Here is a 25,062-nt window from a genome sequence, read left to right on the forward strand (position 1 = left end):
CTCACTCTTCTATGGATGCTTTAGGCTTTCACATTTCTAGAAAAACTTATTTTCCTGTAGAAGAAACATGAAGTTTCCTGTTTGTTCGATTGTTGTTTTTTTCCCTCAGAACAAAAGCAAACTTAAGCAACTTCAGATATATCTTCTCAAGACAGATATAACCTTTTTCCTTTGTATGTCTAGCCATGGCTCTGAGCTGCCTAGTTCAGATAAAGCCAAGATACTTAGCATGACTTTGTTTACAAAGATTCATTTCCTAGCCTATGCAATGCCTACAGGTGCACATATCAAGCATAATGATTTAATAATTTTGACTTTCTGTTTCTCTGTCAAGAAGATAACAGAGGCCTTCTCCAGGAGAACTTTGTCAAAAGATTTTGTATAATTGTGCAAATATAGAATAGAAATATTTTACAACAAATTTGAATACCAAGACATTGCACCCACATTTTTTTCTAATCTTTCCTCCTTTACACTTTAGAACTGCATTTGAGGAAACCTTCCACAGGCACTGTTTCTGGTAGTGGCCAACTGACAGCTGACACTAACAGAGCACCTTTGTGCCTGCATGCAGTTTCAAATTATGTTCACATTACCCCTCATGGGGCTAGACAAGATTAGTTTTGTGCAGGAAGCTAAATTATAATTCACTTTCCTTAACTGAGGCTCATTTACTCTTTTCCAGAACTTTTTTCAGACTCTCCGGGCAGAAGCTGAGCCGTGGCACTAGGATATTCACTTGTTTTAATATTTATGGGGAATATGGTGGGAAGTGATGAGTGATGAGAAGAGTGATTGCTTGGATGCTTCTTTGAACAATTGCAACATTGAAAGTCATAACTGTGATTTGCACCTGCAGAGGGTAATGAACTGCCTTCTTCTGAGGAACAAGAGACAACCTGCTTTGTCCCTAGTGGAATGACACTTCCTGAGATCATATACAGCTAGAAGGGGAAACAAATCTGTTTGGGTATAAGGAAAATGGCAGAGCACCCTTCCACAGATAAAACTTCTAGTCATATCCCTCTCAAACACTTTGAAAGCTTACTACAACATAAAAGCTGTGAGATGTGGCTGCACAGTGCCAAACCCTTGCACCTAGCACAGAACAGCTTTTACTCCAGCTAGACTTTTCTCTACTGGAAAGGTTAATTAGGATTTCTGCACTTGCACTGATGGAAAATGGCAGTTCTGACATTTTCTCAGCTATCTGACACCTCTGAGGGACTGGTACTAGCAGAAAAATGTGTCACAATTGTTAACACTTCCAAAAAACTAGAGATTCAAACAAATTGATTTTTCTGTAAAAATGACATGTTCTTAAGAATTTAATTGCAGAACACTTAGTTGTCTTTAAACTCACATCTCAATGAAGCATGTTTTATGGGATCCTGGGGTGTGTAGATATCTTACACAGACACATGAGAGTAGCCCACAAGATGTTCCCACAATTGCCAGAAGTTGGCTATAGGTTCAAAATTGGTTGCCATTTAAATCACAGTGACAGGAAAGTTTGGCTTAAAAGGGAAAAAAGGAGAAAGAAGGCAAAGAAAGGAGCGTGGCTGACATGCTAGCTGCTCTGCAAGGCTGACCTGCCTACTAATCAACCTGTTACTGCGTTCTGGATTAATGTGCTAGAAAATGTGAGTGTGCAAAGGCAGTTGCATAAACACGCCACGTATTAAGATAAGGATTTGTTTGATTTTCCCGTTTATTGTAAGCCCAAGCGACTGTGAGGCCTTTCTGTATCAGAACCGGTACTACAATGGCATGTTAGGTCAGTGAAAGTCTCAAAATTGCTGCTTTCATCAGCGGAAAGGGCCAGTCTCAACAGACTTGTGTAATACCGAAAAGGTCTCGATAGAGCGCGAGCTCTCCAGTATGACTGACAAGGAGTGGACAATGTTACTGCCAACAGCTTGGAGAGAGAACAGAGCTTTAAAATAGGACCTTGTATTTGCTTCACATGGCATCATTTAACTCTGGGAATAAGAACAAACCTGAAGTGTATATCCATTCATGTGGTAAGAAATATTTTCTTAACAAACAAAGTTATAAAAATGCAGAAGGTAGTAGTTGGTGGTGCTTCTAGGAGAATGAACTTTTTAATAAATGAAGACTGATAAACAAAAGGTAGATCAATCTATATTTATCTTTGTGGTGTTTTGGTCAGAGTCATGTGACTCAATCCTGCAAGTCAATCATCAACTACGTGCAAATGTACATATTTATTAGCATTTAATACCAAAATACTCCTGCATTCCTCCAGGCATGGCTGAACTCTGTTGAAGGGCTAGATTTTGTTCTTTGATCTATTTCAGTGCAATCTCATAGCTTTAGTTTGAAGCTTTTGATACCTCTGTTATTATCCCACTTGGCCTTCCATCTTCCAAAGCACACCTCATTGTTTCTGCCTCAAGCGTGGCCTCTCAAACAGCAATCAGATCAAAGACCTCTGCCTGGCACCAGATCAAAAATAACAAATGGGAAGAAAGGAGGAATAGAACAAAATGAGTTTTGCTAAGCGGGCAGGCTGACTTCTGCAACATACATGGTGCTGACAGGCAGAGATCCTACCAATAGAGACCATGAAGGAACTTTAGTGCAGAACAGCTTGGGAAGACAAGTGGAGGCCTGCCAGAAAAAGCCTGTAGCGCAAACTGTAACCTCAGGGTTATTACAATGACAGAGCTACCCCTTGAGGTGAAATTACTGATGTTCCTAATGAAGTGAAAACACCACAGTGACCTGCTATCTACACCACTGCAAGGAACTGAGCTGTGTAAACACAGCTCTCTAACAATGATGCAATCTGGTTTTCAGAGGTATAGAGAGAGACTCAACTTAATACTTTTTCTTTTCTTATTTGATAGCATACACTCTGGATGATCCAGTTTAAGTATATCAGTTTAAGTATTCATGCATCATGATACCAATCCATAAATGTAAAGAGACAGCAAACTTTGGTCTGCATGAACCAAATATAACGTGCATATCAAGTTCCCTGGCAACAACATGTTACACAGAACAGAGTGAGTTGAGGAGAACTCAATTACATAACTATTAAACTTTGATGCTTTACACAGACAGAAACAATCATGCTCCGTCACCATTTTCCATATGGGATTTAGTTACATCCACACAGTCCAGACAAAGGATAAGTTGCATTTGATTTTGAACACAACAGTGGTGAACACTACTTTTTTAATTTGGTAAAGGTATTTGGGGACAGATTCCTAGGATAAGGTGACACCTGTGCAAAGGCTACAGGGACAAGGCAGTAGTGAAAACACCTGGTAAATGTGAATGTGGAAGTTCAAAGCTTGAGCTGATGGTAGCACTGACATACCAAACTATGGATGAATGGTTTTCTCCCCAAACAGCACAGCTCAGCTGAAAAAAAAACCACCCCAAAAAACCCCAAAACTGGAATATTATACTCAAGTATTAAAAGAATTGTCTGGACATTTCTCACCGTTGCCTGGAGAGCAAGAGGCATAGTATTTAGCCAACTATGTGAATGTTGAGGAATAAAACACAGGTTACTGGTGGAAGACTTTGCAGAAAGTAACTTAAGACCCTGACTGCAGCTCAGCTGAGAGGTGGATGAAATTACAATATACATGGAAATTGTCTTCTTGAAAAGAGCTACCACTTAGTGACAGACTTTGCCTGGCACTATGCAGCACATAAAACAACCAAAGCAGATCCACAGAAGAGAGCCTGTTATTGTCATTTAGCTTTTTATTTTACAACCTTATTGGCATCACACATACTTAGCAAGGTATTGCATACCTGTAGTCTGCTATGAAGCCTGTAGGTGGTTATATCCTAAAGATATACATTATACTGTATGTAGATTGTATATCCTAAAGACACACAGTAAAAATTTAGCTGTATAATGGTCTCATTACACCAGAAATGTTAATTTTGAATGTGAGATTTAACATAAGGCAGTCTTGAGGCAGAAATTTTTAATGGTTCACATAGGTTTAGGAGCTAGGTCTTCAGGGCAAATTACTGCTTTTCATCTCTAAGAGGTTTACAAATGACAGCACTGTCAATGTAAACTTTCAGCCCTGCACAATCAAATATTTAAAGATAATTGCACATGATTAATAAATTTCCATGGTTGTTGAGGAGAGTTTGCATAAATACCATATTTAAAAGAACTACATAGAAATGGGGATTTACATAGCTGTAATCTTGAAATATTCATAAAATGGAGCCTCCCAAAGAATAATATATATCACAAGACAATTCCAGATCCACCAGCAGGAGGAAAGACTCTTGTATCTAGAGCACCCCAACAAATAACCACAGAAACATGGCAACAATATTAAGAAAGGGCACATCCCTAAAGGAGATAAGACCTGGCATGTAACTAATTAAAGATGTGGCCTAAGGTATTGTGCTTTCTTCTTAAGCGAAACAATGGCTAAAATACATGTTAGAAGTTCTGATTGAAAATAGCTCTGCAAGAAATGTCACACGAGCAGAAATGTCAGCACTGCTTACACCACCACTGGAAGCTGCGAGGGAATTCCCCTGGCAGCCAAAGGGAAACCACCCTCCTGCTGAAGCTGATTAAAACAAACAAACAAAAAAACGCCAAACCAAAAAGCTCCAAAAGAGAACACAAACCCGAGTTCTACAGCGTTTTGTATTTCTTTAAAGGTAAACATTTTCATTACTCAGAATTCCATCTTTTAAAGGGGTTGTGATTCATTTAAGAAAAAAAGCTAAAGAAGAAGGTGCTGATTTTGGCTTGCTTGCAAAAAGCAACTTTTCTTTCCTTCTCCTAACTCGAGTTTAAAGCAGTAAGGATATACTCTTTTTTCTTTTCAGCAAAAAATGTCAAATTAAAAGTACTGACTACTATCTATTCATTTCCTACAATTGTCTTGCCTCCTAGAAGCAAATCTCCAGTAGGATGTATTTGGATGCAAACCTCCAAGTTAACGATTTATTTTTAGTAAGTTTTCCTGTGTCTTATTAGAAAGAAAAAAAAGAGAGAGAGAGAGGAAGAGAGAAAGAAAGAAACAAAACAAAACAAAAAAAAAAAAAAAAAAAGAAAAAGAAACGACCGTGCCTTTTCCTTTCCAGGTCTCACGGAGACCATCAGCCCCTGGCCCAGCCCGGGCCCAGACAGGGGCAGGGCGGGTTCTGGGGCGATCATTTCCAACACCGCACCACTGTAACAGCTGACCACCGGCTCGCTCTGCGCCGCAGGGAAAGCGGCACCGTCACCGGGACCGGGACTGCCGCGCTGGCCGCGACACCGAGGCGGCACTTGGGACTTGCGAAGCAGAACCAGCCCCGCGGCGGCGCGGGCCGGTCCTCAGCCATCCCTGCATCTCTGCCGGGCGGAGGCAGCCGGGCCGGACACGGTGGAAGGAGGAAAGGAAGACTCTGCGCCCTCACGGGAGAGGAGCCTTCGCTGCCCGGCCGAGGCGAGGACCGGCGGGGCTGCGCCTTTAAGGGGCCGGGGGAGGCGGTGGTGGGCGGGTTTTTGCGCGCCGGGGCCGCTCCCTCCCGCCGTCCTTTCCCTCCCCCGCGAGGCGGGCAGTGGGTAGTGCCCACGGGCCGCTGCCGCGGGAGTGGAGTGGGGAGCCGCGGCATCCCTTCTTCCCGCAGCCATGGCTGTGCCCCTGCGCCGCCCGCTGCCGCTGCTCCCGCTGCTCCCGCTGCTTCTGCTGGCGGCCGGCGGGCTGCGGGCGGCGGAGCGGAGCGGCCGCAGCAGCAGCGCCATGGAGGAGCTCGCCACCGAGAAGGAGGCGGAGGAGAGCCACCGGCAGGACAGCGTGAGCTTGCTCACCTTCATTCTGCTGCTCACCCTCACCATCCTCACCATCTGGCTCTTCAAGCACCGCCGCGTCCGCTTCCTCCACGAGACCGGCCTGGCCATGATCTACGGTGAGTCCCGCGGGGGCCCCGGCACCACCTGCGCCTCAGCCCCCGGAGCCACCCCCGGCAGGTGCCGGGAGGGGGGGGGGGGCGGCGGCGGGCCGCTGTGACCCACCGGAGGAGCGCCGAGCCCGCGGCGGGCGGGCGGCAGCGCACGGGTAGGCCGAGCCCCGGGCAGGGGCAGCCCCGCCATCGCAGAGCTCGACCGCCCCCGCCGCTGCTCCTGGGTCCCCTCCCCTCGCCCCCGCCTTTCCTGGGATAGAAGGAGACTGCCTCCCGTACGGCAGGGGAGCGGTGTCCTGCGGGAAGGTGCGTCCCACCGCCGTGGCCGTGCTGGCGGGGACAGCGTTCCAGTGACCCTTCCCGCCGCGGACAGGCAGCTCACCGGCCGTACGTCCAGCAGTGTGGAGCACTGGGACGTGCAGGTCATCGCGGTGATGACTTTGGAAATGGCCATCCCGATGCCCTCGCCGTGCTGCGGCCGCAACACGAGAAAAGGAGCGTGTTTAGGCTCCGGGATTTGCTCCCTCGCTGTTGGTGCGCTGCTCTCACCGGTGGCCCGCGTTTGCGGACACCGACTGACCGCAGTGACACCACGCACCCTGACAGCGCCCGCGGCTCATCCCGAGCCCTCCTGGTGGAAGGAGAGGTGCGCTGAGTTGTTTGCTCTCTCCAGCCCCCTCTTCTTGATGGATGTGAGCAAAGGGAAAGTAAACCCCTCAGCAGAAGCTGTGTTTCCTCCCTGCGTTTGTGGGGCTGATGGTCCGGAGGATCCGGGCTCTGCTGGTTAATGTTCACAGTGCTGATCTGGTCTCTCTGGTGCTGTGAATTGCTGGCGCAGAGGGCGGCAGGTGAGCCTGCACCGGGGACGTGGAGCTCTCGCTCCGCCGGGAACTCGAACGGTTGTATTTGGTGCGCAGTTTGCTACGCAGAGCATAATCGGTCGCGATGAGGAGCAGCCATCCATTTAAAAAATGATTTGTCTGCTGGTGATTGGCTACTGCCATAAGCGCCGGGGGCACTTCTTCTCCTTCGTGAGCGGAATCGGTTCCTGCTGAACCGTGTGAAACACCTGCCCCATGTTGGTCGGGATGAGCATATTGATGGTAACCACAGATGAGAAATTCAGCACTCGAGGGGATGAGGAAAGTGAAGTGTTTCCTCCCCGATGAGTACTGCTGCTCTTGAGGGCTATGTGATTGCTTGCAAAGCAGTGGAATTTTCCTCTGGTGATGCTTATCTTAAATCATCCCAATTTGCTCTTAGTCACTGATCTCTTTGCTGCATTGCTGTGTACTTCACATGTGCTCGTTGCTGAAGACCGACAAATTAACAACTGGGTATATAAGTAAGTTATGCAGAGGCATTATAATGCTTAGCAGGTGAATAGTGCTCAGGAGACAGTAGATTAATTGTATTTGTGCTGATTGGAAAAGAGGCAGGGTAAAGTGGTATTGAAGATGTGGTTTAGATATTACCTCGGTTTTGGCACCTTCAGAAAGTTCCTTTATGTTTCATGATCATTTCGGTGATTTCAGTGGCTTAGTTTGTAGTGGAAATCTTGTGTATGTGGGAGTGCTAATGCATGCAATACAAGTACCAGGGCATCAAGGGCATTTGGGTACGTGTTTTGATGAGCTGTGTGGGAAATGAGAAATTGTTCAACTGGAGAGCTTCTGCCTCTCATTAAACTCAAATTAGTTTAACATATATTTCCTGATCTGTGAAGTGGGTGTTAAGTTTCCAATTTGACGTAAAAGTGTCCAAGTTGTGTCTTTGGAAAGTCACTGTGCTATAGCTCTTTCTGCCCCACTGACAGCATTGCCAAAAGAATGATTGGCTCAAACCATTCTATGTTCTTGATGTGCCAAAAGTAATTTTTTTTCATAAATCATTCCCCAATGTGCTCACCCTCTAAATGAGTCCCTTTAGTATATCAAAATACGTGGTCTTCTCCCTCCTAAACAAACCAACTCTTGCCTTGTCATAGCAAACATACTAGGAAATGTGTTTAGTGAGTTCAGTTCCTTTCTAATATGGTTAGCAACATGCTGGCAAAGCTCTGCTGAGACCTGGCTTCACTTAAGCATTTTGCAGACTTTCTGTAGGACAAGGAAATTGACATAGCGTCATAGTAACTTTCTGGTATACTTCTGGTAATCAGGCTTAATTCCTCAAATAAGAGTTTCTCCTTTTCCTTCCTTGTCTACTTAAAGGACAGTGGTTAAACTGATAGATGGATTTCTATTTTGCTAATAATTTGGTATCTGAGAATTGCACTTTTTAAAAAAAGTTATGTATTTGAAGTGCATATGTCTGAAGTGCATGTCTGTCTTGAACACAAAATCATAACTCAGTATTTCAATCAAAGAGTTTGAAGTTCTAAAAACACAAGTATTTATTTAGCTTATAAAGTGCTAAATACAATTTAATTCAAGTCTTGAAACTGTAATAAGGCTGGTGCTCTGTTGAAGTTAAATACTTACAAATGGTAGCTGCTCCAGCAACAGTATTGCTAATGCAAGCCATTATGGAGCAATCAAAAAAACCCCAACACAACCCAGCCTAACACTAATCCACAACAGAGCAACTAAGGAATTGAGGCTTTGCTGACACATGTATTTCAACTTGTGATAATGATCATGATGCTTGTTTTTATTTGTGTTGGTCCGAGGATAAAGTATTGAGATGTGTTTTTCCAGAATAGGTTCAGTGGCAACTTTGGCAGGTTTCTTCATTCTCTGCTGAGAAGCATTGCCATTTAGTAGGGAGCAATAGTACATGGACCATGCCCGTCGAGAGCTCAGGGTAGAGCTTAAGGGTGGGAACTGATGGTGGCTCCCCAGCACTCTGCTCCTCAGGAAGCAACTGTCTGGGTATGTGGATGTTTCCCAGCAGATTCAGTGGTATCACTCCCATTATGCAATTAGTTTGTCTCTTTTCAGAAGTGATAATTTAGGTACACTGGCCACTCATGCATCAGCACAGGTGTAAGTCCTATCAGGTACCTTCTTGACTGTGGGCTTGTCCTAGTACTGCAGATAAAAGTAAAAGCAAACCAGACTTGTGTACAGAGAAAGAAAAACAATACATGAAGAGGCATATAATACTTCAATTACCTATTGTGGATCAGAAATAAGCTGTGAATGTTCAGGTTAAAAACATTATATCTGTTCTGGAATACTCTCTATCAGACTAAGTTTCTGTATCCACAGAGTAGATACTGAAAAGATCTATTTTTAGCTCATCTGGCTGCAGTACTCTGTTACCATTCTGATATCTACACATGCTAGAAATGACCTAACACATCTCCACTGCCAGCAAAATCATGTCCGTGTTGGTATTTAATAAGCCACTTTGACATAAGCCTCCTAATACTAGATTTAGGATCATAACTGAGCACCCAGTTTTGAGAACATTATCCTTTCTCTGGCTACCTGCTTGTTCTTCCTGAAAATTATTTTAAATCACTTTGTTACAGGCTTTCAAAGTGAGTCTTGCTCAATTTTTTGGCTGCTCAGGATGTTTTAATAGTAATACCAATCTTTTCGGTAAGCTTGCTTTATGGCCTGTGACTGGATGGAAAAATTATAAATTTATCTTGTGAGAGAATTAGAAGAAATGCTGCTTATATCTATTATTAACCTACATATATTTTGGATTTGCTCTTCAGGTGGGGTAGTTGGATAGCTTATAAATTGCTGATGTTTCTGAAGTATCTTTGGAGTACAATTCATCTGTAGACCTCAAAGAAATGATTTTGGGTTTCTTTGTTTTGTTGGCATTTTTGTGGGTTTGGGTTTTTTTTGTTTGGTTGTGGGTTTTTAGCAAGGGCAGTGGTTTTAATAGCAATTAAGATAAATTAGTTAATCTTTATGTTTGTGAACTTCATCTTTGTGAGATGTTCTATCAAATCAGCACCAGAATACCCTCTGATCACTGGCATGAACCAAAGAAGAGAGAAGTGGACATGTGCATTCCTTTTGCGTGAGGAAGCCTTTGGTGACATACCTGGCTGTTAAAACTGCTACTGCACTGCAGCACCACATGATTATAGAAAACAGGCAGAGGCTGAAGGGGGAAAGGTGTTCCTCTGCATATACCGTAATTCTCATCTGAATTAGAAAGTTAGCACGAACAGATGCCAGCTCTGTAATATAGCAGAGCTCACATGTCTGCCTGCCTTCTGGCCCCGTGTGACTGCTCATTGACTGGTTGCGTTGGTTGGAGTGTGCTGAGCTGAGCGGAGGTAAGCTGATGTCTAGAGCACAAGCTTGTTGTCAGTGAGGTGGTTCCATGACAGGTTAGTGTTGCACTTGTCTGGGCCCTGTAGGAGCTTGAGGTTTTCCTTTGTCCAGTTCAGAAGGTTTCTTTTGCAACTACTTCCAATTTTTCTTTGCTACTTTGCATTAGAAATATGTCTCTAAACAGATCCTCTGATGAATCTTCCTGAAAGAACACAAGGACTGAACTGGGATGCAGCTGGTCGAGTTGCTTCTGCTTTTGGTGCAGATGAGAAAACTGAAAACAAGATGCTAATGGTGTCCTGATCTCAGTGCTTCTTTACTGAGTCATTGGGGCTCCATGTTTTTGAAAGAAGGTGGATGGGAAAGATCAGGCCTGGGTTTTCAGCTATCTCCTTTTTGTTTGGCAAAGTAGGCCCTTGTTTTATAGATGGTCATAGAAAGGTGATAGGGAGCATTTCCATGACTGTGTTAATAAAAATCTATGTAGCAACTGGTATGTAATCTTGTCTCTCTAGATTTTACAGTACTGCATTGTAAATTTTCTGTAACAAACTGTAATTGTTCATTCAAACATAATGAACAATTCAGATACTGTTCTTTCTGATATTTAATTAAAAAAAGGTTTTGTTGAACTGGTTATAGCTGTGTTGTCTCTTGTAGTGTGTCTTTAATAGACCTTTCTCACTTCCTTTGCTATAGAAAGACTAGTGCATCTTAACACTCAAACTGCCTTCACTCAAAGCAATTATGCACACAACAGGAAGTTCTCCTGCGTCAGCCGAACAACCAGTCCTGGCCAGTGTTTAGGTGCATCAGTGCAACCTGTGAAACACCTTTCTGAAGTACTGCATGTCCTGGGCTCACTAACAGAAGTGGAACTCTGCACCTCTGCTGTTCCCAGCACAACTGGAAACAGGTGTAAGCCTTGCCTCTGACTTGCCCAAACTCTTGGGTGACTGGCCTTGCCTCCAAGCCAGGATGGTTTTCTGCAATGCATACAGATAGGTCTGGAAGCAGTGATGGGAAGGCTCAATTTCCTGTGACAGAAGAGTGTTGTGGTTCAGATTATGATCCTCTTGTATCCTCAGTACCCACAAACCTCACTTTGTGGGTGCATAGTAGCCCTTTCCCCCTTTCCCTTCTTCTGAAAGTTGGCCTCCCCTTACCAACTGACTCTGTAGAGCAGTTCAAGACAACATCTTAGACAATTAGGTGAAACCTTTCCCTTAGTAGGGACATCATTCCACTGCTGTCTGAACAATCATTCTCTTCATTAGGTAGCAGCGGCAGTTTCACCCTGCACCGATTTAGAAACCAGAAGTCTGAAGCGGGAACCACAGGTCAGACATTTTAAAAAAAAGAAGTAAAGTTATAGGACGCATTCTGCAGTCCAGAACTATGTCTTGGCCTCTTAGGGGCCCAAAGTAACAATATTTTGCAGTTCCTATCTAGGTTTTTAACAGGTGTCATATACCATGGATGTTCTCTCCTTGCTCACCTGGTGACTGCTGAGAGTCCAGCACTGAGCTGCTGAATTGTCCCTGTATGTTCAGAAGACAGCCTCAGTATTTAACTCAAGTCTGTTGTTTCCACACTGACAGCCAGAAATACCAGCTTGTAGACTTTTTTTTTCCCCCAACAGAGAGTTCTTATTTGTGACTCAGGATTAAAGCTTTATCCCGTTTTAATACTGAATATAGCCTTTCTCCTCTTGCTTTAGACCAGGTGATGTCTACATTGAAAGGATGTGATACAAGCAATTATTTTTTTTTTAGAAGGGTATTTATGTTGAAGGGTTTTTTACTAGTGTTGTAAAGAATACACAGACATTCTCAGCAGTTCAGGTCTTTTCTGTGCCTACCAGAGATGGGTAATTTGGCTAAATCGCACTGCTTTTTTTCTCCAGTTAAAAAGCACTTCAGCCTGCAATTAACTGAGTGTGAAGACAAAAAAGAGAAATTGTATGAAACTGTTTGGGTTTTTTCCCATGCCCTGAAATCAGACGATTCACTTTGCTTTAAAAGCACCTAAAGGCCCTTGAAAGCTATGTTGGTAGAAGCTGGGGTTTTTTATTGGGGAGAAATAGTTGAAGGCTCCATCTAAATTAGAGTCAAGAAGATGAAGTGTGCTCTTAGCCAGGGGTGGTGTGTGGTTTCTGTACATTCTTCCTGGCTTTGATATTTCATATTCCATTTCAAAGGCTGACTTTAAACTCTGCATTTCTTGATACAGATATATGTGTGGGTGATGGATGGAAAAAGATTGCACTCCTATCCTGACTGAGCTCTTGTGGGTGCAGCACTGCTGCCAGGAGTGTCCATGGGCTTGGCTACTCTGCTGCCTTTGATTGCTCAGCAGTGGGGTAGCTCTGCTGATACTGGAGGGTCCTGGCCCTAATGCCATGCTGGGGGGACTTGCAGGTCTGCTGTAGTCTGGGCTACTTCTCCACAGCTACCACTTTCTTCACTTGTAGGTTTTTTCAAAATACCTCTGCCTTGTTGAAATAGATCTGTAGTAAATGGTTTTAAAGGCAGCTGAGGCCACCAAAACACCTGTTGCAAACTTTAAGTACACATTATGAGTGTATTTCTAATTCTTCCTCTGTTACCTTGTAAGCCCCTTGGAGGGGGAAGTTTGAACAGCAGAGCTGTGGGTCTGATGGATGGATACCTTGGTGTGATGGCTTTGTGGAAATGTTTAAATAGACTGGTCTGCTTATTCAGAATGCCATGTGTCTCCGTAGTTGTCTTCACTTCTCACTTATGCTTAAAAAAATAAGTTAGGACTGAGGAGATTTTTTTTTAAGTGGGTTTGACATGTACTCCTGTGCTTTCATTATGAGATTATGAGACTATTCTTAATAAAAAAAGGATGGAAACAAAGGAGCACGGTATAAATGCATTCTAAAATGCAATTAACTTGTCTGTGCATAAGATGACAGTCTTCAATGTGTTGGCTGTTTGTGGATGCATGGTGCGTGCACCTGCAACTCTTGCTATAGGTAGCTAGTTAAAGAGAAAGCTGCTTGTGTGGCTTGGTGTCCCTTACATGTGAGATTGTTCACTGTGCCAGCTCTGCAGCTGACACACCATGTCCATGATCAGTGCCAACACACTGTGAGTGTAGTTATTGCTTCTGAGGCTCAGATGCTGTCCCATTAATTCAAGAACTGGATTAAATATGAAAACTGCTGTTAACCTTTGCCACTGCTCTGAATATGAGATACTAATAGAAAGATGTTATAACTGATGATAGTTTAAAAATATGAAGTGTCCTACAAAGATATGTCTAGTTTTTGATTTGTACTCTGAATCCATAAGGGTGGATACTGTCTACTTCCACTCTAATTCTAAGAAATTATTTCCCCACTACAGCACACTTGACCATTGATATCAAGTCCTTCAGTGGTGAAAGGGGATCTGCATTTAACGTGCCATATGCTGTTCTGCTGTTGTTTTACTGGTGCATAATCCTTTCTATTTCTCAATCTTTCGTGTCAGTCTTCGTTGTCCTTACTGATTGCGTAATGACCTTTCTCCTGAGAAGAGTCCCCTTATCCATGAGACAACTTGACTGTTCTTCCTTAAATTGCTTTCTTAGTGAGCAAATTGTTGGTGTTAGCCACAGAATCTTTGCTCTGCTGCAATTTGAGAACTTGCATTATGGTCTTTCCTGAACATATAAGTCATGCTTGTCCCATCCAAAACTCTGCTGAGGATGGACATCATGTATTTACATTCCCTTTACACCCAGCGCCCTTATTTGCAGTCTTAGGATCTGACTGGTTTTGTAGGGGAAGTAGAAACTCTACTCTTTTATATATCATGAAGTATTAAAAAAAATTACATTTGAAGAAGTAGAGGCTTTGTCTGGGAATCTTTGAGTGATCTGGGTTGGCTTTTGATGTAATGGCCATTCACCAAAGACCTACGTAGGCTCTATCTCACTGATACTGTATTTACTTGTCTGTGTATGAGCAATGAAGTTGATAGCTTTAAGTGACTGAGAGAGAGAGAGAGAATACAATTCATGCTGTATTTGTGTTTTCTACTAGATGCCATATTTGAACTTGTTATTCATGGCCTGAAACATGAACTTATTTCAACTGTCTTTTAGCTTTGCTATGTGATTGATGCTTTCAAAATAGCCTTTAGAAGTTGGACTACACAGAGGAGTTTGAACTGGCAAACACAGAGGACTCCCTGGCTAGTTGGGAGGGATATGGCACCTAGGTGGAAATAGCATTTACAGGAGATGTGAACCAGTGCATGGAGTTGCCACGTCTGGAACATACCTGGAGGAAGAAAACTGGTATAAAGGCTTATTTCTGTCATGGAAGTGGCACCTGATTGTTTCTCCTGGATTGTCTTTGATATTTCCTCTATATTAAGAGCAGAGGAAGCTGACTGTAAGTGACCTTCCACAGACATGTCTGGTAGGGTTAGCTGTAGCATCCTTTCCTGGCTCACAAAATTGAAGTGCACACTTCTGCTTGTTCAGTTTGTCTTGAACCTTTTACTTTGACAGTTGTCTTTGTATTGCTGCACAGCATAAAAGGTGTGGTTTTGTCATACCTATCTTCAATACTAGTGTCTTACAGGGAATATATTCCCACCAGACACTATTTATTCACCTTCTTCCAAGAATGATTCACTGCATTTTGAAGATATGATGGTGTGAGTGAAGTAACCTTCATGCTGGAATAGACTTTTACGTAGGCAACCCTGTTTCAGCCTAATCATTATTGCTTTTGATCTCCGCACAGCAGTATGTCTGACTTGGCAAAAAATTGTCTATGAAGTTTGTTTTTTACATCTAGAAACTTTTAACCTTTTTCAACCATGTTTCTATGTGTTATAGCAGTTTATACACACACATACAGACACACACACACACTTACTCTATTCCTGATGATCTTTTACAGACATTCATGGACATAAAATTAATCTTTTCCTCAGTACTGCATGACTGAAGAGCTAGTGAGTGATTGTCTAATGTTAAGCTGCAGTAACAAAATATAATTGCAGTATACTCTGTTTATACGTGTGCCTGCATGAAACAGAGAAATGTCAGCGTAGATATCTTGGTGATACTTAATACTTGATTATGTCCCCCATTCCCTGAGGGAACCATAAAAAGAGTTTATTGCTTTTGCTGGCAAATGCTTGAGTATATTTATTTAAACATGTTCAGTTTTTGATCCTAATGGTTTTGGGATCCCTTCCAAAGTGTAAAACTTGGGACAGTTCTGTGTACTTCAAACAGAAATACCTAATCTTCTTATAGCATCAGGGGCTTATGATGTCAGATGTATATTAGTGTTTTGTCAACCCTAATCACAGATAGGGAAGACTTTTCTTGTTGTTTTTATGTATGACAGAGCCCCTCTCCTAAGGGCAGGGCAGGAGGTGTAAGCACAATCTACTTTGCATTTATAATCACTTTCTTTTTAGTCTGTTGAAGCTGAGGCCCCTCATTGGGGCCTCAATCTTTTAGGTACTGGTTAAACTTATAGTTATGTTCTTAAAAATGAAACTAGAAAAACAAACTCAAAATCTACCTCTGAAGCATTTGGTTTGCTATGCTCACTAGCCAAAGCCATAGGTTGTCTCTGCTTCTCTGTTACCAGATCACAAGTTGTTTTTCTGCAGTATGAGTTACCTCTGCCACAGCTCCAAGAGAAACTTAAGACTCCCAAGATTTTTGGAGGATGATGTCTAAATGAATTTTAATAGCCTCTTTTTGCTTTCCTTTATTCATACACATGATGCTGACAGAGATAAATCTTACTGTCCAGTGGTTCCTGTGGGTTTTGTTATTCTTGTCTTTTAGCTTTCCTAAATGAAGTATTATATTTATGCTGACTGCATGCTTTTTTGTGGGAATCACCTAAAACTCTTTCATTGTTACTTCACTTCTCCCCAAGTGCATCCAATAGCTTACTTTAATGCTGATAACCTGGATTCCTCTCCACAGGTCAGACCTACTTGTTTTTCTTCCCCAGTCTAAACTAAAAATCTTTGCTCAGTTCCCTGCATAATGGGAATGAGAGGGTTGGCTCAATATCAGAATGGTTGAAATAGCCTGTCATTTTTATCTTCTTCCTGCTACCACAGTCTTCTCCATTACTGAGACTGGTTCCTCTGAGCACTAATGAAATTATCTGTACCTTGTCTTCACTTGTGAGCTGTTACCTATTTCTAGGTGACGTATATATAAGATATGAATTCCTATGTCTCTCTACGTGTCTACAACCCAGGCTTTCATTGCAACATTGGCTCCTTTGATGTTCTGCTTCTCAAGGCACAGGAGAATTGTGTTCAGATTAAACTTCTGCTGTTTGTGTTACAATAAACTTTTTTCCTTGACCGTCTCTTGCTTTGTTGCTGTGCTCTCAGCTGTCCTCCTGGTTCTGCGGGTATTGTTTTAGATTTTTTTTAATTAATACTTAATGAACCAGTGTTTTTGCAAAGTGAAAAGTAAAGATGCCACTCTCTCTAGGAATATTTAATTATAGCAAGAATCAAACTAACTTTTTTTTAACTTGCTGATAGGCTGTGTCAAAAGCAAGACCTACTTTTCAGTCCCTGTGCTTCCAAAGAAGGCTTAAAGTTTGACTCGTGAGCAAAGTATGGATTTCACATCTATGATAAGAAAAGTTGGACCACAGGCAACTATTTACCACCAGGGTTATCTAATAGATTTTTCTTCGAATCGTGAGTGAGGAAATTTGAGTTAATTTGTAACATTAAGTTATAATGAGTTTGTAAAAAAAGTCTTTCACTGAACCCTTCTTCTGAGATCTTCAAAACCTTTAATTGCAGAAAAGAGCAATGCTTAAGAACAAAAGTTGGAGCTTTTGTTATGATGCCAAAGTGCCGCAATCCAAATGTGCATGGTGTTTTCTGTACACTGAGATCCTTAAACTGCTCACATTTCTGACCCACGTGTGTGCACCCACACACAACGTGTACACCTCATAGTTGAATTGCTCACTTTCCAGAATAGCTTGTTCTTGTGTAATACTCTGTCTGAGCACAGAGACAGATTTCTGATGCTTCACTTGATTGGAAACAGTATTTCTTTACACTTGATTTACTATAGAAAAATTTTACATGTGGAGATGGTATTTTTTTCTAGTGAAACCATAAAGACTTATCAACTAAAACTCAGATATCCTCCTTCTGTTGTCCTGAAATATAAACTGAGTGTATGTTGCATGGAGAATAGAAAAGATCTCTGAACCATATATGAAATAAATATATGATTGATGGCAATCTGATGCACCTTAAATAATAGTTAAGTATACTCCTAATTTTGACAGCTCTTACTACAGGTAATTTGCCTGTTACACTATATTTGTCTTACTGGTTGAGAAGCTGGAAACAGTAGCTTTTGACAAATACAGAATTATGGGAAGTTCCTGCTCAAGCAGAGGTTTTCTGTGGTTTGGAGGGGGTGGACTGGTTTGACCAGGAGGGTGTTCTGGGGCAGTTAAAAAGGATTGGGAAGACCTTTCTGATTCCTGTTAGCAGTTGTTTGCCAGAGGTCCATTGAATAATGCTGGACTTCAAAGTTAAGGAAAATTAATTTGAAAGCAATATCCATTTTAAAATGTGTGGAATGAAGTTCGCTTTCATACTGTAACTCGAACTGACCAAGTTCCATGGACTAGGGGCTACTACTGTCGTATTTGCAGGACATGTTCTGCTAGACAAGTGGTTGTCTTGATGAGGAAAATTTATCTATTACTTAGTGTTTGACGGGTTTGAGGATCAAGCAGGGTTTTTGTAAGCTTCAGTGGGTAGGAGGTCAGCCAGTACTGGAGAAGTCACCTTAGCTGTCCAGCAGAAGTTCCAGAACAAATTGCTGTGGCAACAGGTACCCCAACGAGAAATGCTTGGCTGAATTGTATCTGCAGAGAGAGAGATGTAGCCAAGGAGAAGGCAGAAGATTCTATGAGACTTATTGAAATGGGCTGAGAGACTGGAAGACAGAAACATTCTGGGGGAATATGATTTCTTTTTTTTTTTTTTGGTAGGGGTGACAAAACAGTGGCTGAAGAACTAGAAGCTTTTCTGCAAAGAAGAAAAATATTCTGATTACTAATCTAGAGTTTTCATTGTTATATTCCTGTGCTATTTGTCAGGAATTCTGTGGGTCACAGTCCAGTAACCTCAACTCTTTGAGGTGATAAGCAGGAAATCCTAAAAATCAGCACTTCCTCTTAAGAACTTAACTGAGCAGGGAATTTCTGGCTGTGAATGGGGTTAGGCTGTTGACGTATATAGTGGCAAAGATTTTTAGAAGTCAGTGTTTGTTGCGTCATCTCTGAACCATCGCGAGTAAGTTTCTAAGCCCTTAGAAATGTTTTTAGTCACCTGTTTATGCTGCTGCTTTTTTTCTTTGTACTCCTACTTGCTTGGCACACCTGCAGGAATGGTATGATAGCAAGGAGCAGGGGAATAGTTGAGCCACTGCTGCTCATCAGCCTGAAGTTAGAACCCAGATTTTATCACTGCCTGTTTATATGGGATGAAAAAAAATAGTGTGTCTGTATTTACAGCTCCATGAAATACCAAGTATCTAAGCATTGTGAAGTCTTTTAATTTTATTTTTTGCCTTTTAGAGATGGCAAATAGTACTAGACCTGAAGTATGCAACAGGAAAAGTTTGGTCAAGGTTGTTTGGGAAACTCCTGGCCAGACTCAGATCATGAGCTGTGATGCTGTCCTTACTCACTGATTTCCATCAGCATCATCTTTACTGTTCAGGGAAAAGCAGAACCTCTACTCTGAAGCAGTGGATGCTGTGCATGCTCTTTGGTCTTGTAATGGTTATATAGGGCCCCAATTAAACATGATCTGACTTTGCATATCTGACCTGTGTCTAGAGCATATCCATATCTTTTTCTTTATAGTAGCCATGCAAAGCAGGCAGGCTGCCATGTCTCTTACAGAATAAGTACAAGTGCTAGAGAGTATAAGGGTGCTGGAGTGTCCCTACCCCATGGCTGAGTCAACCTGGCACAGAGGCACGGAGTGACTTCTTGTGCCCTCTTTTCTAGCCAACATAAGGAGAGCTGACTAATTTTTTTCAAGGGTGCCTGACTATTGATAAAACGGTTAATGGGGGGGTTTCCTGGGTGTCTTGTGGGGTTTTTGGTGTTTCCCACAAGTGTCTTAGTGTTGGGCACTGTGTGCCTAACTCATGTTGCAAGGTCCCTCTCTGTCCTTTATTTCTGTCTCATTTGGTGCAAAGTTTTAGTTACTGTTGTAGCAGGAGAATTGTGGCACACTATGTCAACTTTCAGTTGAATTTAATAGTAAATCTTCCACTTAGACTGCTGGAAAAGACGATCTTTTGCTCAGAGAGTAATCAAAACTGAATCCAGTGCTCAAAGCAAATATATTAGCAGTGGCCAGTCATTAGGCTGGGTACTGAATATGTAGATTTCTTATATTTAGTGATATTATCTGTGATTTTTTTTTTATTGTTATGTGTTTTGGTTTAAAACTTGGCAGCCTGACACTGAGTGTTTTCCCAGTGATCTGGCAGTTCAGTCTGTCAGCATTTAGCATGAGCAATTGGGCACACCTTTTGTCAATGCTTTACTATTATAACAAATATGACACTTTCTCCTGCACCCATCTGGATCTCATAACCTGCAACATTATGGTAACAATGATAATGCTGTACTCATCCCTGAAGTTCTGTTGTTCCTTTTGAAACATTACAGCTATTTTACAGCTATAATATTCTAGAAGAAAATGGTAGGCTAAACAGTCTACTTGCTTTCTTAGGATAATTAGCTTCAATCCCAAAACTGGTTTTCTATACCTGTGAGTCTAAGGAGCAGTTATCCAATTTGATCTTCCATTTATTATTGCTTAACCTGCTCATATTTCATAAAAAGTCCTCTTGCTTAAATTGATACAGCTTGTTAAAAGCTTCACAAAAAATGAAATGAATGTGTATTTACTGGGTTGCATTAACTATTGTGTAATTTATTTTTAGAATTTGGGGAACAATTTTTTTATTTGGATTGGGTTATAGCAAAAGCACTGTGCAGCTGATTTGCCTGCTACTGAAGAAAGGCTCACTGAAGCAGTAATTCTCTTGAGGTCCTTGGCGTGAACATGCATTGCAACAGTAATTTTTCTTTTCTCAAGAACTATTTTAATTGCTACAGCTTCAGAATACATCATTGTCAGGACCTGCCATGAACATACTTTTGTACAGCAGCAGCAGAGAGCTCCACAATACCTGCAACAATGTTTGAACATATCTGTAACCTCTTTTTATTTTTGTCATTTCTTCTTTCTATGAGTTATGGATCCCTAGACAAAAAGGAGTGGGGAAAGGTAGTCTTTCTGTGTATTTGGGAAGGAGGGTACTGTGAAATAACTTCGTTCATACAGAAGCCCTTTGCAGTTTTTGAAATACAGCATTTAAATGATGTAGTGCTTCATAAACAATTTTTACTCAATTTCCACCATTTTCCTGTTTTGTTTGTAGGGTGTATGCTTTCTAGCTGACCACTGTACAGATCAGCAAATCTTCAGTGCATGCTCTGAAAGCTTGGATTTTCTTTGGATGGATTTTCGTTATGGCTCTATTGCCATTCTTTACAATCTAAAGAAAGCCTGCATTCATAAGGATTACTGCATCTGTGAAGGATGAAGAATAAGTAGGAATGATGAACTCTAGTGGTCATGAATGGGCAGATTGTCTTGGACATTTATTCAGTTTTCAGTATATTGTGGAGTATTTGGGCTGAAAAAAAATGTTAGCACTCATAGGGTAACATACTTATTTTATTAAAAGCACAGTAGAGTACTCAGAATGCATATTCCAAGACAGCATGTGCTGTACTAGTGGATCTCCCTTCCTAAGTGTGATTGATTTGTTTATTTCTCACTAAAAGCTTGTAATTTTAGATTTTATTTCTACTTTCCATTGCTAGCTGTCTTAGCAAAAAGGTGCTTGCAATTCTGAGTGAGATGCTGCACTGTTTTATGTCAGGAGCACTGAAGAAGGAATACTTTGCTGTGCTGGCTGAAGATCAGAGTTGATTCTAGAGTCTGAAATGTTCCCTGTATTTCTCAAATATAAATTGTACTGTGACCAAGAGTTAAGTGCCTTCAGACTCCAATTTGCCCTTGGTGTGGTGGGTTGTACTAAATGCAAATTTTTTCAATGGTGTTCTGATAAAGCACTTTAGCAATTCTATCCCCAGAAATAATAGTCTCTTCTAAATATGATGTTAATCAGGAGTAAATCGCCACTGGGCAATTGCTATACTCTTATGCGGCATGCAGCACTTTGCAATACTCTGGTCCTGGAGCAACTGAGTAACATCTCATGTTAACAGTTTGCTCTTGATGGAACAATCCAGTTCAAGTACAACCAACACTTTGAATAGATAAAGCATTAGGAAGTTACTACAATATAATTTAAAATAGAGAATTAAAATGAATTCTTTGGTAAAGTGTTTTGCAGGGTATGGGTACCTAGTGTGTCTGGCACTGAGGCTGTGGATCAGGACATGTTTTGACTGACTGGGGCTTCTGATTCCATTGAGGGTAGCTGGTTTAGCAACTGCACAAACCAAATATAACACCTGTTAATGCTGTATAAAAACCACCAGCAATTATGTGAGTGTCATATATTACACGCAGTATTAATACTTTCTTCTGAAGAAGGTTTTCTTGCCTTTGAGTTTTCACTATGGAATCTCCTTTGGTTGAATCAACAAGCAAATCTGTGGACTTTGACACAACTGCTGAAGTGGTAGATGTTAGTGGTACTTTTTGAAGACAGTCTTTCTTGATCAATATTTTGATAGTGACAGTTTGCTGTCAGTTCTTGCATAAAGAGCCTTTGAATAGCAAACTAAGAGCTTGAAAATAGTAGCTATTTCAGATATGTGTATATATATATTTAGAGGAAGAGAAGCAAGGAGGAAGAGATTTCCCCTTGATGAAGATATAGATATAAGCTGCCTAGGCACATATTTTGAATACTGTTTTCTTCAGATTTTTCTTCAGTGAAATTATTTTATGTGTAGTTGCAATCTTTAGGGTCTTTGCTAGTACTAGACTTGAGTACACAGTGATGTGCTTTTTTGCAGATCTCTGCTAATGTATGTGTGTTCCCTGGTTTGACAGGAACTGGTGTGACTGCGTTTCCTGACATGAGGACATCTGTGATTATTGCTCATAGGTGTTGTTAATTGAATATTTTCACTTCTGTGGGTACCATTTGACCAGCTGCTATCTGTCAGGCTGGATTTGTATTACTATAGCCATATCACAGATATTATTTTTTTCATGTTCCTACTTGATAATTTTGACAGGTCACACTGAAGGAACTGGCCTGTATAGTACATTTGTACGAACCAGCTTCCATGCTACTTCTGGCACAGGAAATTGAATAACAATGTCCATTATTACTATCTTCCATGCTCATGTGGACTTCAAGGATATTTCACCAGGTCTATGGAAACTACAAAAACCATGACTTGAGAGTCACTACTCCAAAAGTGTACCAGTCCAACCTGGTAGGCTTCTGTCCACTCTAAAAAAATGCATCATCATCTCTGTGTCAGTGTACCTCACTCATGCTTCAGCAGTGCTAGTTCAACTTCTTCTTTACCTTGGGCTCAAGGATAGTGTTTCTAGCAGCAATGAAGGTCTATTACTAGATGTTGTTTGAGATAAAAACAGAAAATTACCTCAAACAGTTGATTTTAAAGGTCTACGTAACTCCTGGTGTTGCCTCTTATCTTCTAGAAGACAGCTTACATATGGAACTGTTATCATGTAACATGTCTCTGTAAAGTTTTCTTCCTCCCTTCTCCTATTTTTTGGGAATGTGATTGCTACTCTCCTGGAGTTCACTTAATCATTAAACCCTGTGATGTGTTTGCAGGGGAGTGCTATAACTCCATCTTGCAGGTGAGGAGTTGTGGCAAGCATCAAAAGCACTCACTGAATCTCTTTTAGTTGTCCCTTTTTGATGCCTGCAATTGGGATTTTCTTTTCTTTGTACTCCCTGCTATGTTCTCATGTATTGGTGAAGTTTTGAAAGCCCACTACTGTGGTAAACCAAACCCCTAAATACTTACTTGTTCAAAAATGCCAAGTCATGCCCCCTTGTAAAAAGGGATGTCTGGTTTTTTGCATCACCTAGAAGCAAACCCAAGACTGGAATCTAACTCTGCAGACAGCATGGCTTTGCTTTAGGTCTTGGTCATTCTTGGAAGAGACCTACCTTGCTGATATCCTTAACAAACTTTAGCAAACTGGATGGGATCCTAGTGCACAGCAGCTTCCTGTGGGTTTTATCAAGTCCAATCTTAGAGTAAATCTAAGATGTGTTGGAATGAGGCCGGATTTCATGTTTGAGCTGTCTAACCCAATGCAATATTCTCATGTTCTGCCTGCTGATTTCTGGGAGTGGAAGGCAATTTTCTAAACTGAAATGATGTTTATTGTGCTGCCTGTACAGAGTGGAACACTTCAGTTTGCTTTAAAAAATTGTGTTCTGGGTAGAAACATGTTTTGGTTACAGCTTCTTTGCACTTTGCTTCTTGGTGAGTGTCTTTGCTTTATTGACAGTCACTGTGTCATCACCCAGCCTTTTTTCTCCCTATCTGAGCTATGTCAGGGTGCTCTCCCTGCTCCAGTGTGTGTGAGTCTTCTGGTGTCACATGAGTTTGTGCTGTAGTTTTGATCAAGGTAAACGTGGAAGCCTAGCTAAATATCCGCAACTGGTTCTAATCTTTTATAAACAATGACAGAATTGTGATGAAAGCCTCTACGGAAATACTCATAACTTAATTTGGATTTTTCTTCCTAGTGTAGTAAGTGATTCTTTTAACAGCTAAAATAATCTTTTCTCACTATTGTCACTTTTGTTTCATTTTTTTTTTTTAGAAGTCTTAACTTTCTTTTTTGAATCCCCTTTTAAAAAACTTTATGAATGTCTCTAGTTAATCTTTTACAGCAAATTTGTTTTAAAGCACAGGCATTAATAAGGATAGGACGTAAGTCTAGCAAAATAGAATGATATAAATTTTATTTGACAGAATTTGCCTTGCTTTTATGAGACATTTCTTCAGAAATTGGAACTGTGAAATGTTGTTCTGATGGAAATATTTTCTACTCCTTGTCTGAAAAAAAAAATCAAGTTACTTTCACGCAATCACTCCTTTTGCAAAATCTATAGTAACACTAGGTGAAGATACCACAGAGACCACTCAGTCTGTCAGTGTTGGATTGCAAAGTCTTGAGTCGTGTTGACAACTCTGCAATTTGTCTGGCCTTAATATTTAATAAGCCTAATACTCTGCAACCTCAAAGTGAGAGCAGTTCTTTTAAAAACTGCCTTGAGCTTTTGCCAGAGCTCTCACCAGTCTTTTTAAAGTCCGAGGTATGCTTGCAACACTGTGTCTGGAGGGTAAAGCATAAATCATCCATTTTAGGGTTCCATGCTCTTGTAGTATTAAACTTCTAAGCAGTTTGCAGAAAGAATACTTTATATGGCACATCAGGACCTTGGTTTTGCTCCTCATCAGTGGGAATTACTGTAAGTCTCAGGTTGCCTTTTTAGGAGGTGAGTATTAAGAGGTAAGTGTCCAGGTAGTGTTGCAGCTTGCATGTTCTGGTAGTCCACTTCTTGCTGAGTGGGTTACTGGGACCTAGACTTTTCCAGAGGGGGCCAGTTGTTAAATGCACAGGAGATGAGAGGGGCAACCCACACCTGCCAGTGAAATGGCAACAGTCAAAGCTGCAGATAAAGGTCTGCTGATATGATAGGAAAAAGCAGCTGAGGCTGCTCCATAAAGACAAATTTTTATTTTTGTCTCCAGCCAAAAGCCAAGGGGAATCTTGAAGAAATATAG

General features: G+C 41.4%; 1 protein-coding gene across 2 annotated transcripts in view; it reads left to right on the forward strand.

Annotated features, from left to right (window-relative positions):
* The first annotated feature begins 5,628 nt into the window (after positions 1 to 5,628).
* The window catches only part of SLC9A7 (solute carrier family 9 member A7), a 70,497-nt gene continuing 51,063 nt past the window's right edge, over positions 5,629 to 25,062 (forward strand). For both annotated transcript variants that reach the window (XM_027674809.1, XM_027674810.1), the window contains exon 1: positions 5,629 to 5,916. In XM_027674809.1, coding sequence (XP_027530610.1) covers positions 5,640 to 5,916 — 277 coding nt within the window. In that variant the 5' untranslated portion in view covers positions 5,629 to 5,639. The remainder of the gene's footprint in view (positions 5,917 to 25,062) is intronic.

Source organism: Neopelma chrysocephalum, unplaced genomic scaffold, assembly GCF_003984885.1.
Source record: "Neopelma chrysocephalum unplaced genomic scaffold, ASM398488v2 Primary Assembly neopelma1_25, whole genome shotgun sequence".
Classification (NCBI taxonomy): Eukaryota; Metazoa; Chordata; class Aves; order Passeriformes; family Pipridae; genus Neopelma; species Neopelma chrysocephalum.